The sequence below is a fragment of the Pectinophora gossypiella genome, chromosome 6 (assembly GCF_024362695.1).
Source record: "Pectinophora gossypiella chromosome 6, ilPecGoss1.1, whole genome shotgun sequence".
Taxonomy (NCBI): Eukaryota; Metazoa; Arthropoda; class Insecta; order Lepidoptera; family Gelechiidae; genus Pectinophora; species Pectinophora gossypiella.
Window position 1 is genome coordinate 6,731,708 of NC_065409.1, and position 14,326 is coordinate 6,746,033.

Consider the following 14,326-nt stretch of genomic DNA (forward strand, 5'->3'; position numbering starts at 1 on the left):
AAGAAAAAGAACAGGATTTCTCAGGTGGTGTCTAGATACGGCCGTGCGTAGATACGGCATCGAGAACCGGGATTATCAGACAGGCACTGAGACCCTAGTCGTAGACCCGATATGTAACCTATTATTTAAATCAGATATCGCTTATATAACGGCATATAATAAGGATTTTTTTTTTTGTTTTGTTCGTGGCCCCCAATATGTTGGAAACATTAAGATATTTACTGGCAATAGATTCTTACTAATAAAATAAGTGGTAACACATAAGTTTTTATATGGCAATACTGCCCTACCGGAGCGTGACGAAGCACGCATACTTATTGTAACTCAATTGCAACTTTTCTGAAAACTCAATAAAACAAACAGTAATTTTAACCACCATCGCCACTACCACGCCACGTCGGGAGACACCTCCACTTTACAGTGCGGCATGGGCCGTACATATAGAACGGCAACTTTCCGCTCCCCACCAGCAGCTGAGCTAGGTTTACCTCACCCCCTCTCGGTCTTACTTTAGTCTTCAATCGTATGGGCCTCGGACGTGTAGTGTCTGTGTAATACGAAGTTTTTTGTATCAAGTGTTCGGGGTGTGATGACGGTGCATAATTTTACGACTGGACAATCGCACTCCCCGCAGTCCACTGTCTGACTTCACTCCAAGGAACATATTACTTTATACTCTCTATCTAGCTCACAACATGCAGCCCACTGTATTGCATTTTGATACCTTAGATGATTTAAGATTTTTTAGTTCTACCGACTACCTACTTAAATGTATTCCTTATATTTTCAGGGTGTCCAGCTCCACCACAGATGCCGTGAGGATAGTTCGTAGAATAAAATAACCCTCTAGTAAAACACTCCCTCTGAATGCGGACAAACTGCCAGAAAACGAGTCTCATTTTATTATACAGAGATGGGTGACGTCAAAAATTATACCTAATGTATTAATTTAAAAAAAGTATTTTGTCCAGTTTATTATATTGACTTAGTCTCCTTTTAGTACAAAGACTATATTTTCTATTTCTTTGTATTTTAAATAGGTACTAAAATATAACGAGCTATCTTTCGAATATTGCTAAAACCTTCTTTTCTTTTACTTTTTAAGAGTTTATTTATTTAAAAAAGGAATTTAATTTCGTCATATTACCGTAAAGCGTATTATCCACCTATTCATGTGAAGCATATAATATTGAATTAAGAAATTAAAGAAAGAAATTATAAAATACCTGGTGGAATTTAAGTACGGCTATAAATTGCTGAAGAGACACATAATTACATTGTGAATAATAAAAATATAAGTGAAAGATTTTACTCGATAATATTTAATTATATGAATTTTAAGAAATCATATAAGAAAACATTTCAAGATTAGTAGAAAAAAACTAGGTGTATTTTGAAGTCATTTTAGAATTTTTTTCATGTGCGAGTAAAATACTTCTCTATATTTTTTTTTATTGTTTTTCTCACCCTGTAAATGTGCGTATTTCAATGATCACCAACATTATTTTAAGATATTAAACTAATAAGCCACACAAGCAATAAGACTGAAGAGTTGTACTCTGACACTATTTCTTTGAATTAGACGTAGTATGTTATTGATAGATAACTTGTAAAATGTATATACATGCCAGCACTATATCCATGTTAACCTAAGTCACTTCTTGTATATTTTTATACGATAAAAGAACACATCTTTTTATTATTTCATCTGTTTAAAACTATGTCAAAACACTTTTTTTTAAATTCCTTCTTTTATTACGACTAAACAAAGAAAACACTAATAAAGCCATTATAAAATTTTAATAAAATAAGTATTCTATTTTATCATATTAAATTATTCATTTTTACAATTAGAAATTGGTCAATTTTAAGATATTCGTATTTTATTGAGATGTCAGATCAATTTAGCAGTACTAAGTAGATTTAAGTGTAAGTGTGTAATTTACCCTGCTAGAGTGATAGAGTCAAATTTAAGTTATTGTATTATACGGTGTGTTTTATGTACGTGTGATTGTGATAATATTATTTATTAATTAAACTAATTAATACATATCGGCTACTTTATTATCCTAATAACCTCCTCTTTTTTAATGTCTGTTAAATACCCTACTCTCCCAATGTGCCGAAACATCCGTTATACGTCGTCGTTAGGTACTTCTACGAAGCATTTCACACAGATTCGCGAATTCTATAACCACGTCTGTCAAGTTAAATTCTAAAGGATATGATAGTCTTTGTCATAAACATTGAGAATAGGTATCTCAATAAAACCAACTTAGGTAGGTACCTAAGTTGGTACCTTTAGTAGGTACTATAGGATAGCGTGGCATAAAAGATACATCATCATCATCAGCCTTACGACGCCACATACTTAATAGTAAACTTAGTTTACACTATAGCATAGAATAAGGAATAATACTAGGTACGTGTTACAGGACGGCTACTCTGCGCTATCTACGAGCGGGTGAGCTAGGTAATTTAGACGTCACACACACAGATGCGGTTAACGGCAATGTGTAGTGTGTGTGTGTATGTAAAAAGACGTTTTTTTGTATGAAGTGTCCGGGGTGTGACTATAGTATAACTGTAGTTTATGTAAACCATCTTCGAAGATGGATCACGATTAGTTATATACCCAGAAAATGCCAAATCGTTAAAATAACATTAATAAATCTTATTGTTAAATTATCTCAGTAGTGAGGTAAAACCTATCGAAATAAAAAGTTGTTTTCTTCCCAATGCGCATGCGTAAGGAAATTTCTCTAAAACAAAGATGGCCGCTCAGCATCCCGTGAGCTGCAGCTGGTCTGTACTCTCACAAGAGATATAATAAAAAAAGACAAATAATTATTAAAAATACAGTGTGTCACCAAGACGAATTATGAAATTAAGTACGTGAGAAATTAGGATGTAATTCCTAATGTTTGAACAGATTCTAAATGGTGAGTTCTTATTTCCTTTGTTTATCTTTTTATTACTTGAATAATATTCTAGTATTTCTAAATATCTAGCAAGAATTTCCAAGAATGATGATTACAAAACACTAGACATGTTGTTAGTGTTTGTGGTTTTAATTTACCTGTTTACTAAATGTTTGCCAATGGCCAAACATAAACCAAACTCAACAATTCGCGTTAGTCTTTCGTCTAGTGATTTACAAAAGTTAAAGTAAAATTCGTTGAGTGTTTACAATGTCAGATAGCGAGCAAAGACCTTTCACTATGTTTTGTTTAAAAGTATCAAAATTTTGTACGTATCCAGTTAAAAGGTCAGTTTGATTTTTCCCGCCTCTATCTCATTGTATGTGTTATCTATCATAATGATTATACAATAATTGACATGATTCTTCTGTGCCTGTGATGTTTCTATTTCGCAAGGTCCGTAGCCCAGTGACACTTGTTGAAACCGATCAACAGCGTTAAATAGTGACAACAACCAGGATCGACCATTCTACGTGAACATGTGTCCGAAGCAGAACCGAAATCTACAAAACAAAGATTAAATAACTTCCAGCCATAAAGCCGCGCAATAACTCATCACATCACTATTTTACGAGCCACGCTCTTGTCGGTGTAGCATTCTTCATGCTTTTTTTTAAGGGAAAAACAGGGCAGTGGTTTCCCTCTTGCCTTCTGCCCCGCAGTACTCTGTCTGACGCGATTGGGATGGCGCCCAGAGTAGTCTATTTCAAAGCCGTACTAGGACTCCACTCTCTTCTTCTTCTCTTTAGGTGTGTGACATAACTAACACACTTAAAATGCGATTATTGAATTTAAGATGATCCCGTACTTCGGAGAGCACGTGAAGCCGTTGGTCCCGGCTATTAGCCGTAAAACAGCTCCACCTACCCGCAGCGGAGCAGCGGGGTGGAGTATGCTCCATACCCTCTCCAGTTGATTGAGGGGAGGCCAATACCCAGCAGTGGGACGTATATAGGCTGTTTATGTCTGTTATTGAATGTCTATATAGTTCAAATGCCTCTCTCTAGCAACCTGTAAAATAACAGCGTTGAATGGATATACCTATTCTGTAGGTCCTCCGATTGATTAAGGGGATCTCGTCAGGGACACATCTATGCTATGTGCCTAAGCGTCAAGCTAAAGGTGAGCTAAAGACGTTTTCAACTACGTATCTGAATCAGAGATCCTGCCATAACGAGAATCTGTCTAATAAAGGGCCATTATATAAGTATTCTGTGCTAGAGCGCTAAATAACAGTTAATTTCCAGGTTACGAAAATATCGAAAGAACAACATGAAACAATTCAAGGTAGCGGTGGGTGTTCTAGCAGTGACGTCATGCTTTGTGACGATGCTACTGTACTACTGGCACTGGCTCATGATGAGCGAAAATATTCATTTCGACGCAGGAAGTTCAGAGGAATTAGATATTGACAACAAAGTGACCCACAGCACAATCCGACCAAGACAATATGGCACGCCCATGTCGCACGTGCCACTAGATACAATATACAAAGATGCTGCCAATGACGAATCTCTTGAACTTGCGGAGGAACGCGGTAACTAGAAAGGCATTTTTTATCTAACACAAATTATCGTGATGTAGGTTTTGTTCTAAGTTGCCTTTGTAAATTTTTCCAACAACTTGGTTGAATTCAACGCTTACAAGACGCAAAACGGAAGCACTTTAACACCAATTACCACATCAATTGTTAAGCTTGAATTGAAACTAATTGCCAACCTAAACTTCGGCCGCTGTTATATCGAGTCGATTGCAAATACTACAACCAGCCGAATAGCTGGGCAACCTTTTTCAAAGTCCGCAGCTACTCGACTTATACACCGCACAGGTTCGCTCTTGTAAGGAATACTGTTGTCACCTTTAGTTGGTTGTCTCGACTCCGTTGAGCGACGAGTAACATTTCGTCTATGTGGAGACCTCATGTTGCTATGTTGACAGCTTATCTCACATTTCATAATGCCAGACTTACATTTACATGAAAAGTGTAAGTTTTTATGACATTGTGTACGTTCGAACTAATCCGGTGAAGCACTGAACTGATTTGTGTGCGGTATTTACTGTTACGTTAAGAATACGATAGGGTAAAGTATATACCCAGACGAAGCCGGGTCGAATGGCTAGTAATATCCGTATATAACGCACTTGTTACATTTTCTAGGTCCTATTTACCTGTTAGACACGCCGGGATGCCGCATACCTGTATCTATAATACCGTACCAGATAATAAATAAAAAACAAAAACATAAGCCTGGCACATGTGGTATAAGAGCCGTTTATTTGAAAAGAGTGGAGGTGGACACAGTCCAAGCAATTATAAAAGACAAACTTATGAAAACGTATTTACGAAAAGGTGACCGCTACGAATGCTGCTATAGATTCTTTACTAAATATACGCACCCAGGAAAAGAACGCACCAAAATAAAGTAAGTTGAACTTTTAAACGCTTTTATATCCTGTCCTTCAAATACGAGTGGCACACGTTTGTCATAAGACACTTCAAGTATTTGTTTGTCAGGCGCTATTTATTACATTGTCTTTAAATTCGTGCATTTTTTTGTTCTAATAGCTACTGTCCACTTTGTTTATTCTTTTTTATAAGAATAAAAGTAAACTTATGAATATAAGATGTTAAGCTATCTTTACTCTATTGTTTCAGATACACGCCGTGCCACAAACTTAAGGATTTGCAGGTTTTCACAATAGAGTCCGATTTCGTGAACGTTAAATGTTCACAAAAAGATAGACTGAAAAAAACATCACATGTAATATATGACGATGTATATCCATTTGTCAAAATGGTTTCTCCAAATGAACAATCTGGCGAGGAAGGCAAAAGAAAAAGGTTTAATGTTTTGATGATCGGCATGGACTCCATGTCACTAGCCCGTTTCTCTGCGGTCATGAGTCGAACTGTAAAGTTTTTTGAAGAAAATTATTGGTTAGCATACAGGGGCTTCCACAAGGTAATTTTAGTAAACAATGAATTAAGTACAATTACATAAAAATAAGATTCTACAAATACTTATTCATTCCAAAATATTATTTTAGATTGGAGACAACACCCTTCCAAATTTAATGGCAACATTCACTGGGCTGAATATGTCTGCAGTCGCCCAGAAATGCTCTGGGAAAATGGATGAATGCAGAGATTTATTCATTTGGAATAAATTCCGTAAAGATGGTTACGTGACAGCTTATGGCGAGGATCATCTACGGTTACCAGACACATTTCATGACGAATATGAGTTCAAGAAACCTCCGACGGATCACTACATGCGACCATTTTTCATGAAAGAAGAAACTGAATTTAGTAACCAATCTTTAGTTTGCGCTGGGAAAGCACCATCCGGACAACAAATACTTGATTACGCTTTAGACTTCGCTGTTACTTATAGATTCAAATGTTTCTTTGGAGTATTTTGGTTAAACTCTTATAGTCACAATGCAAACAGCCACCCAGAGGATGGTGATAAAACTATTGAAAATTTTCTCAACCGTCTGTCATACACTGGCATTCTTGATGACACTTTTATTATAATATTTAGTGACCACGGGGTTCGTTTTGGCGAGCTTCGGCTCTTGCCACAATCTTACTACGACGAGCGCCTACCGGGATTGTTCATGTGGGTGCCTTTGCTTTTTAAGAGCAGACGCACTAGGATGTTTCACTCCGCAGCCCTTAATCAATATAAACTAGTTACACATTACGATTTATATAACACCCTCGTAGACATTCACCGAGTATCTCTTAACAGCAACTCGGAGCTGACTGCCCTCGTAGGAGTCGCTGAAGGATGTCCTCGGTGTCATAGCTTATTTAAAACAATCAACGCCAACAGGACTTGTAGAGACGCAGCTATTGATGAGAAGTGGTGTGCATGTCACCATATATATCCACTTACAATCGAAGACACAGAAGCAATGAAGAGCGTTGATCTTGTGGTAAACCATGTTAAAAATAAGTCAAAAACGGTTGAAGCAAAACGTTGTTGGGGTTGTATGAGCCTCTCTCTTAAGAATATTATTAGACTACATTTTTATTATGACAAGGAAAAAGAATATTTGTATCACGTTGTAGCAATCGCGATGAATCCAGGTAACGTATCGTACGAAGCAACAGTGAGACGCACAGGATACGACGAGATATTAGTGGGATCGGTTAGTGTTATATCGCCCTATAGAGGTTTAGGTCGCTGCGCAGTAAATCCAAAGCAGCGCTTATTTTGCGTCTGTCAAAAAATCGAAAATTGCTCGGAAAAATCCTAATCATTCGTTGTTGTTCTTGACGAATAATAAAATAAATACCTCTATGTCAATGGTCTCCAAATACAGCTGTCTGCTTGGACACATAGGTAGTAACAGAAGACGTATTTTAAAGTAGGTTCATTGTGAATGATGGTAGGAATACTTACCTACATTGATCTAAATATAATGCCAATTTCCGCGAACTTCGTGCAGAGGCAGATATTTTAAAAATCATATTTTATTAATCTGTAATTCTGAGGCTCTTAAAACACTCGTTTTTGTTTTAACACAAACAAATCCAGATTTCATAAGTAGGCAATATATTGTTCGTTAGCGTTACATGAAATTGTAAAAATATGCCTGTTTTCAAATGTGTATCTGTGATATCGATTGTACCTAGGTATAAGTGCATGCCTTTGTTAAACTTTGATAAGACGAAATGTGTGAATTAAATGCACCTATAAATAATTGTGGTTATTTAATTTAGTGCATCCACTAAGACCCTAATAAAGAGCGTAAGATAGTTAAGAACACTATAGGTATAGGTATTCCTGCTAATAATAATAATATTGAAAATAATATTAATATTGTAATGAATATAATATTGTAATATTGAAATGCCGCCATAACAACAACTTCCCTAGCATTATCCCATTTTCACAGGCTTTCATAGGTCCGGTACTTTACGTAAGCGACTGCCTGCCTGACCTTCCAACGCGAAGGGAAACCAGCCCAATACAGGTTAGGTCACTTACTTCCGAAACGCATTTCTCAAGAAAGTGGGTTTCCTCACAATTTTTTTCTTTACAGCTGAGCATATAATATATGACCGAAGCATGAATTCGAAACGCACTTAGATCCGTAGCTGGATTCGAGCCTGTGACCTCACAGTAAGAGTCAAGCATTCTTCCAGCTGGGTTACCACAGTTCTACCACACGGTTCGAAGTCCAGACCTAACTGCGGAATTTTCCATGTCGTAGAATGATGTATAGAGCATCCGACCCAAGTATAAAGACGCAAGTAAGTTGTTCATCTTAAGACGGATATGGTTGAGACCAACGATATAGAATAAGGAATAATACCACTGGTGTGACTGCAAATTGTACAATCGCGTAACTTTAAACAAATAGGCATGCCTGTGTGAAAGAAAATCATTTCTCACCTGAAAGTCTCGCTATTGAAGTACATCAACGAGTAGAATCCGCTTCATCCTTGCAGATCTTGTTACCTTCTTCACTACATGTACTAAAACTATGTGAGTATAAGCGTAGCATTTCACATGGTTGCGTTTCAGGTGCGCTGGAAGAAAACCTTCAAGTAGATATTAGGTTTTCAAAACAATAAACTACCTATAAGTATCTTTGAGCGATGGGCTGAACCTGTCACCATTTAGTTAGACGAATATCGTTAAGAGTGGCTACAGGTTGTCTCTTTGATAACTTGCCTTATATGGCCCTATTTCAAAAATTGTACCAAATAAGTTGTATTAAAAAGTTTACCAAATTAAATGTATTATGTATAGTCGAGATTATGTTTTGGCGTAAAGAGTGAGTGCATAAATAACATACAATAATGCCTAACCCTTTGGGTATACAGGCGTAGTAGTATGTTATGTTTGGCGTAAATACGGCTGACAGGTGCGTCGTCGATAGCTACGTCACTCGCTCTGGTCAACCCGACAGGATTGCAGGCGTGACTTTATGTACAATAAGTATGTGTCTAAAAAGGTAATAGCTAAGTAGGTATGTGAAATAAACAATGCAAACATATTTTGTTTCGTTTAATTTAAATAAATAGACTTAACAATGAGATTTTAGCACCCTGATTTTACAAGTTACCTGTAAGCAGGCTTAGCACTCTATCAAATTACAATTTGTGAGCTTATACCTACAATAATTAATACTTTTAAATAGCAAGCTATAATAAAATAAACTGTAAATAGGTACCTAATTAAAAGTATAACGGAGAAAACATTCGTACCTATTATGGTAATATAAATATATCTATAAATATATATGTGAAAACACTAGTTTTCCCTGGACAACGTCGCAAGCAATATGTACCTAACCATGATCGAAAGCTTTACTAAAAAAATCCGTACTTATTTTATTTGTAACATTATGGGCCATATTTTTGAATCGCTCGCTTTTAACTCACGTACGAAAATCGTAATGTACTGTCTACAAATATCCCTTTACCTACTAGTATTCCGATCCTTCTTTCGTAGACCTAATAATAACTTTGATATCTATAAGTTCCTATCCATATTTATCTGTGTTAATGATATAAAATTATAATAGTATAGCCTATACCCATATCCTCTGATCCTTCATCCTAAATTCCTGTTTCACTAAATTGCTATTATTATCGTGAATTGTTTCCCCATTTTGTCGGTGGCAAATACGCAAACCGCGTCATGCCAAAACGAATATAAATACATCCATTTCACGTAGCGCTCAGGTAGTTGAAGGCGAGCGGTTCAAAAATAAGGCCCCTGATTATCTTTTTGTGGGTTCATTTACCGACTTTAATTCATCTTTCAGCATGTTTAATACTTTACCTATCTTTGTTGTGTTTAAAGTACGACTTTCGACATCAAGTTGTAACAATCGACAATTAGCAGATTCAAGGAAATGTACATTCGAGATAATAAACATCGATTTGTGTCGCCAACCTGTTTTCCTGTTACAATTTGTGCTCTCCAATAGGGAAATCCCTAACACTAAATAGCACTATAGCACTCGACTACAAAATTATTGTTTAAAGTAAATTAACATATCTGGACTCAAAACAATTATTGGAAATCGGATTCGAAATTCCTTTTTGTCATGTATTATAAATTATAAACCTACCTTCTTACCAATCACATTACAGATCAATCACTAACATACCTACCTATCTTATATCGATTAGACCTATAATATAAATAAATATTAAATATAGGTAGGTAGGTACCTCTAGTTACTTACACAGCTATAAATGCAAAAATAATTGGCTTATTATATTATCATAATATAAGTTCATAATTGCTGTATGAATAAGGGACTCTTCAGGCTACGTTCTCCAAAAATAATCATTATTATTCAAAATTACAATGTAACACATATAAAAATAATTGTCGTTTGATAAGTATTTGGATCACATTATGTGTAGAGTTATATTTTATCTTTTTATGTAATAAAAAGGGTCGTCACTTATAATCAAAAACAAAGATAAAAGATGCATGTCTGTTATCCATGAAATTAGAAGATTAAACGAAGGAAAATCTTTACAGTACCATTTATTTACCTATATGCATTGTTTTTGAGGAACATAGCCTGGAAAGTCCCTTATTACATTAAATTACGTATAAATATACACATATTTTATATTGAAAATTTAAAAAAAGTTAAACGTGAATAAATATATTTACATTTATTTGTTAATATTTAAAAACCATAAAGTCTAGAAACATATTAAACATTAAAAAAATATGTATTAATAGTTGAGCTCTCATCCGGTAAGTCTAATTCACATACTTAAATAGAAAATAAAAGTACGTAGTTGTTACATGTCAGGGGCCTATAGCGGCTCAGTAATAACCCTGACACGTGGGTTGATGGGGTTGGTAATCCACCTCACAATCCACACGATAGAAGAAGATAGAAAATTACAAAGACCCAGCGACCGCTACATTTTCGTCGTTTTGTAAGTAAAAGCTGAAAGCTTCTGTGAGTTAAGCCCCAACACAGGTAGCGACTCTCAGCAACTAGATATGAATTGTGAATTATCGTGGCTTTGGCAGATAATAAAAAAAGTAACAAAGGTCTGGTGGTCGCCGACTCTTAGGCTATTGCTTTCGGCGCATAATTTTGTGAGCTAGTTTTTTTTTGTGTTATCCCCACCCCTTACGTGCCTTTATATCTTTTCCCAGGCTATACAGGTTGTGAGAAGCTGCGATAGTTTTAGGCGGATGAGACGTTCGTTATATAAGAAATGATGATTCAAAGTGTAACTACCTATATTACCTACTGAATAAAGATATTTTTGAATTTGAATATACTCTTGAATAAACAACCGAAATTTTGTTTGTAGTTTGTTCTAGTTTATCCACGTTTTGTTGATACATTTTATAATACTGCCTAAGTAGGTAGGCACTTGTACAGTATGGAGATAAGTGATTTCTTGATACCGTTTGTTCTTTGATATTCAATTGATCAGTTTTTTTTTAAATCAACTACACTTTTGCAAAAAATAAAGGCAAGGTAGATAATATAAAGAGCATAATCAGATGGTTTTTATCCACACAACTTTTTGTAAGAAGTAATTACCTAGGTACTATTATACCTATATGAAAAAAATATATACCTAGTTAAGAAATAATAAATAAAAAAATAACGTACCATTCCTTATCATATCAATTCATCTACTACTGGCAACTTCGTTTTATTTATTTTTAATCTATGTGTCCGCACACTCGCACGCACGTAGCGTCTTTCTTCGAGTTGCCATGGCAACCTCCGGCGGCGCTTCATCTCAGTCTGCTCCACTTCCACCACAGTGGACACTTTATTACCATTAATTCAGTATTTCATTTAGATATATTTTGGTAATAGCTGAAACTGTGGGTTGTTTGGGTATATCAGGAACAATGACAATTGTGCAATTGCCAGCACCGCTCCAACGACATTCACAGTCTGAAAAGAAAGTTGCCTTGAAGAAAATACATCACTGAATATAAATAGCAGTGGTGGCCCAAAGTGGCCCTCAGCCCCTCAAAATACAAAACCCAGTTGATCCCCTCTATATACGTGGCTGATGTCCAGGGTAGACCTGTCTTGTCGATAGTGCGGTCGCACCGTTCGCACCGCCCTAGGGCCGCCACTTATAAGTAGGTACCTAAATAAAATCACGATGCAGTCACTTGATATTTGTTTGTCACAGTTTGGTATTAGGTATTAGCTGATTTTAACATTCCCTGCAAAGGCGGCGAGATATAGGCGTCGCGCGCGGGCCGATTTGTATCGATGGCTTTGACCAATAGACGCAGTAAATGCTATCTACGGATAAACGTCGTACGCCTATTGGTCGATGGTCTCGATATACTTAATTTACGCCGCTCACGGCGGAACACGTGCGTGGCACGAGCGCTGTAATATACCCCTACCTGTTGCATAGAAGCTTTTAGGACTGTTTTTAAATACTCATGGCCAGGCTTCCGTGGTCTAGTGGTAAGAGCGTTGCTCGTGATCGATTTCCGGTTAGGACATTGCAGATTGATCACCCTATTGTCCGAAACTAAGATGATCCGTGCTTCGGAAGGCACGTCTTCAAATCGAAAAGTATACATGCTGATTCTAGGACTTACCTGTAAAAAGTAATCTTGGATTATGTACCCATATAAAGTCCATAAGCTTGACACCAAGAAGGACATAAGTATCAATGGGAATGGTAGGCACTCAGTACTCCTTGTTTTAATCACATGGATAAGTTTGCTCATTGGAGCCGAAATGGTTACCAAAGTAAAAAAACTTGCTAGAATACCTGTAAAAAGTATGAATATATTAATTTAAACTTATTCCATTTTCATTAGCTTTTGCAATAGCACATAGCAGTTAGGAATGTCAATGCACTAAAACAAGAAGTAATTAAATACATTGTGGCTTATTTAGTAACTGTTAATGCACATAGTTATTTGCTTATGTTAGGCACTGACCATACAAAGATATGACTAAGTCTTTGTAAGTTTCCATAATCCAACTTATCCTTGTAAATACTATAAGAAATGAAAGTCAGGGTTCCACTTTTAAACAATACTCACCAAGAACTGTTCTAAGAAGAAGCTCATCATCCTCTTTTTTTACAAACCAAATTATAAAAATAAATATCAAAATTGATGTTGCACATTGTTTCAGCACCATTGATTTTTTAAATGTGAAAATGTAAAATACTACTGTGTATCCACTCATCAATGCTATTCCAACAAAATTGACTAGAACAATTTTGTCATCCCTTTTAACAACTCCATAAAACAGCCATATTGCACATCTGAAAGTAAAATTAAATATTCCAAATCCAATTTATATCCTACTTTTTTAGTTGAGGCTTTGGAAGTAAAAGTTATTTATATTTGTAGATATTTTTTATTTTACCAATCTTGTTGATTTCTTGATTTCTTCATTATTATCACAAATCAGACTACAGACAAACCAAAACACATTTAAAAGTGTTTCTTATTTCATTCAAACACAGGTGTTAATTAAAAAGATATTAATAATCCAGTTAGCATCATCATCAATATGATACTTCCCACATAAGTGTGAATAAAAGTTGAATAGTTTAGTAGGTACTTATTCATAACTTAATACAATACTATTTAGTTTACATAAATAGCCTATATTCGTTCCACTGCTGGGCACAGGCCTCCCCTCAATCAACCGGAGGGGGCATGGAGCATACTTTTATGTTTAATATATAAGAAAGCACCTAAGCACAGCCCAGACACTCCATACAAAAATCTCGTTCATACCGTGTGCTACCTTACCCCGCTCATTTACGAGAGACACACAGTTCGCGTGCGCTACCTTACTCCTTAATTACGGCTTAAATAGACTGAACTACCCTGCGTCGGGGGGTTGAGGTAAATCAACCTCGGTGCGGGGCGGAGGGTGTCTCTTCTAGACGTAGTATTATTGTTTATCCTATTAAAGCTAAACATATGTTAGTTAATTTTTTAATAAGTACTTACGATAATACACAACAAATGAATGGTAACGGCGAAGACTCCCCAGTTGTACGATTTACTACATATTGTTTACATACGAGCCTGCAAACAAATCGTATTATAATGAATGCATTTGCAGCCAAGTAACATTGCCGTAACGAATCAAGATTCAATAATGCATTACGTGTTACTTACGCGCCCGATAAAAATTGTAAAATGGTCGTAATAACAGCTAAATCACCTATGAACTCGTGAAGATGTAGTAATTCCATCTTATTAAAAGATTGCAGGTATTTCTTCGCTTTAACTCAAGTTTAAAGCCAGTTGGCCATTTCAAACGTACACCATTAAACTGTAAGTTGACGTTGACAACTTGACAAACAAAAATAGTCTACG

At 36.0% G+C, this 14,326-nt stretch overlaps 3 protein-coding genes across 4 annotated transcripts in view; 2 read left to right on the top strand and 1 right to left on the bottom strand.

Annotated features, from left to right (window-relative positions):
* Positions 1–2,052, top strand: part of LOC126367259 (uncharacterized) — a 48,142-nt gene extending 46,090 nt beyond the window's left edge. For both annotated transcript variants that reach the window (XM_050010679.1, XM_050010680.1), the window contains exon 10: positions 791–2,052. In XM_050010679.1, the coding sequence (XP_049866636.1) occupies positions 791–819 (29 nt within the window). In that variant the 3' untranslated portion in view covers positions 820–2,052. The remainder of the gene's footprint in view (positions 1–790) is intronic.
* A 2,201-nt stretch (positions 2,053–4,253) lies between these two features.
* Positions 4,254–8,548, top strand: LOC126367636 (uncharacterized). Its single transcript, XM_050011253.1, has 5 exons — positions 4,254–4,518; positions 5,140–5,404; positions 5,638–5,944; positions 6,030–6,923; positions 8,522–8,548. The coding sequence occupies exons 1-5, from the start codon at positions 4,254–4,256 to the stop codon at positions 8,546–8,548; spliced, it is 1,758 nt and encodes a 585-aa protein (XP_049867210.1).
* A 444-nt stretch (positions 8,549–8,992) lies between these two features.
* Positions 8,993–14,320, bottom strand: LOC126367272 (sugar transporter SWEET1). The gene is made up of 5 exons (XM_050010702.1): positions 14,126–14,320; positions 13,955–14,032; positions 13,028–13,254; positions 12,575–12,750; positions 8,993–11,903 (listed from the first exon to the last, which is right to left on the bottom strand). The coding sequence occupies exons 1-5, from the start codon at positions 14,200–14,202 to the stop codon at positions 11,802–11,804; spliced, it is 660 nt and encodes a 219-aa protein (XP_049866659.1). The 5' UTR covers positions 14,203–14,320; the 3' UTR covers positions 8,993–11,801.
* Between the last annotated feature and the right edge of the window lie 6 nt (positions 14,321–14,326).

Bases quoted from the DNA above. Each gene is read 5' to 3' on its own strand.
- LOC126367636 (XM_050011253.1), top strand. From the start codon at position 4,254: ATGAAACAATTCAAGGTAGCGGTGGGTGTTCTAGCAGTGACGTCATGC. The intron at 5,405-5,637 runs GTAAGTTGAACT...CTATTGTTTCAG, and splicing joins AAAGAACGCACCAAAATAAA to ATACACGCCGTGCCACAAAC. The intron at 5,945-6,029 runs GTAATTTTAGTA...ATATTATTTTAG, and splicing joins CATACAGGGGCTTCCACAAG to ATTGGAGACAACACCCTTCC.
- LOC126367272 (XM_050010702.1), bottom strand. From the start codon at position 14,202: ATGGAATTACTACATCTTCACGAGTTCATAGGTGATTTAGCTGTTATT. The intron at 14,033-14,125 runs GTAAGTAACACG...ATTTGTTTGCAG, and splicing joins TTACAATTTTTATCGGGCGC to GCTCGTATGTAAACAATATG. The intron at 12,751-13,027 runs GTGAGTATTGTT...TACTTTTTACAG, and splicing joins TCTTCTTAGAACAGTTCTTG to GTATTCTAGCAAGTTTTTTT.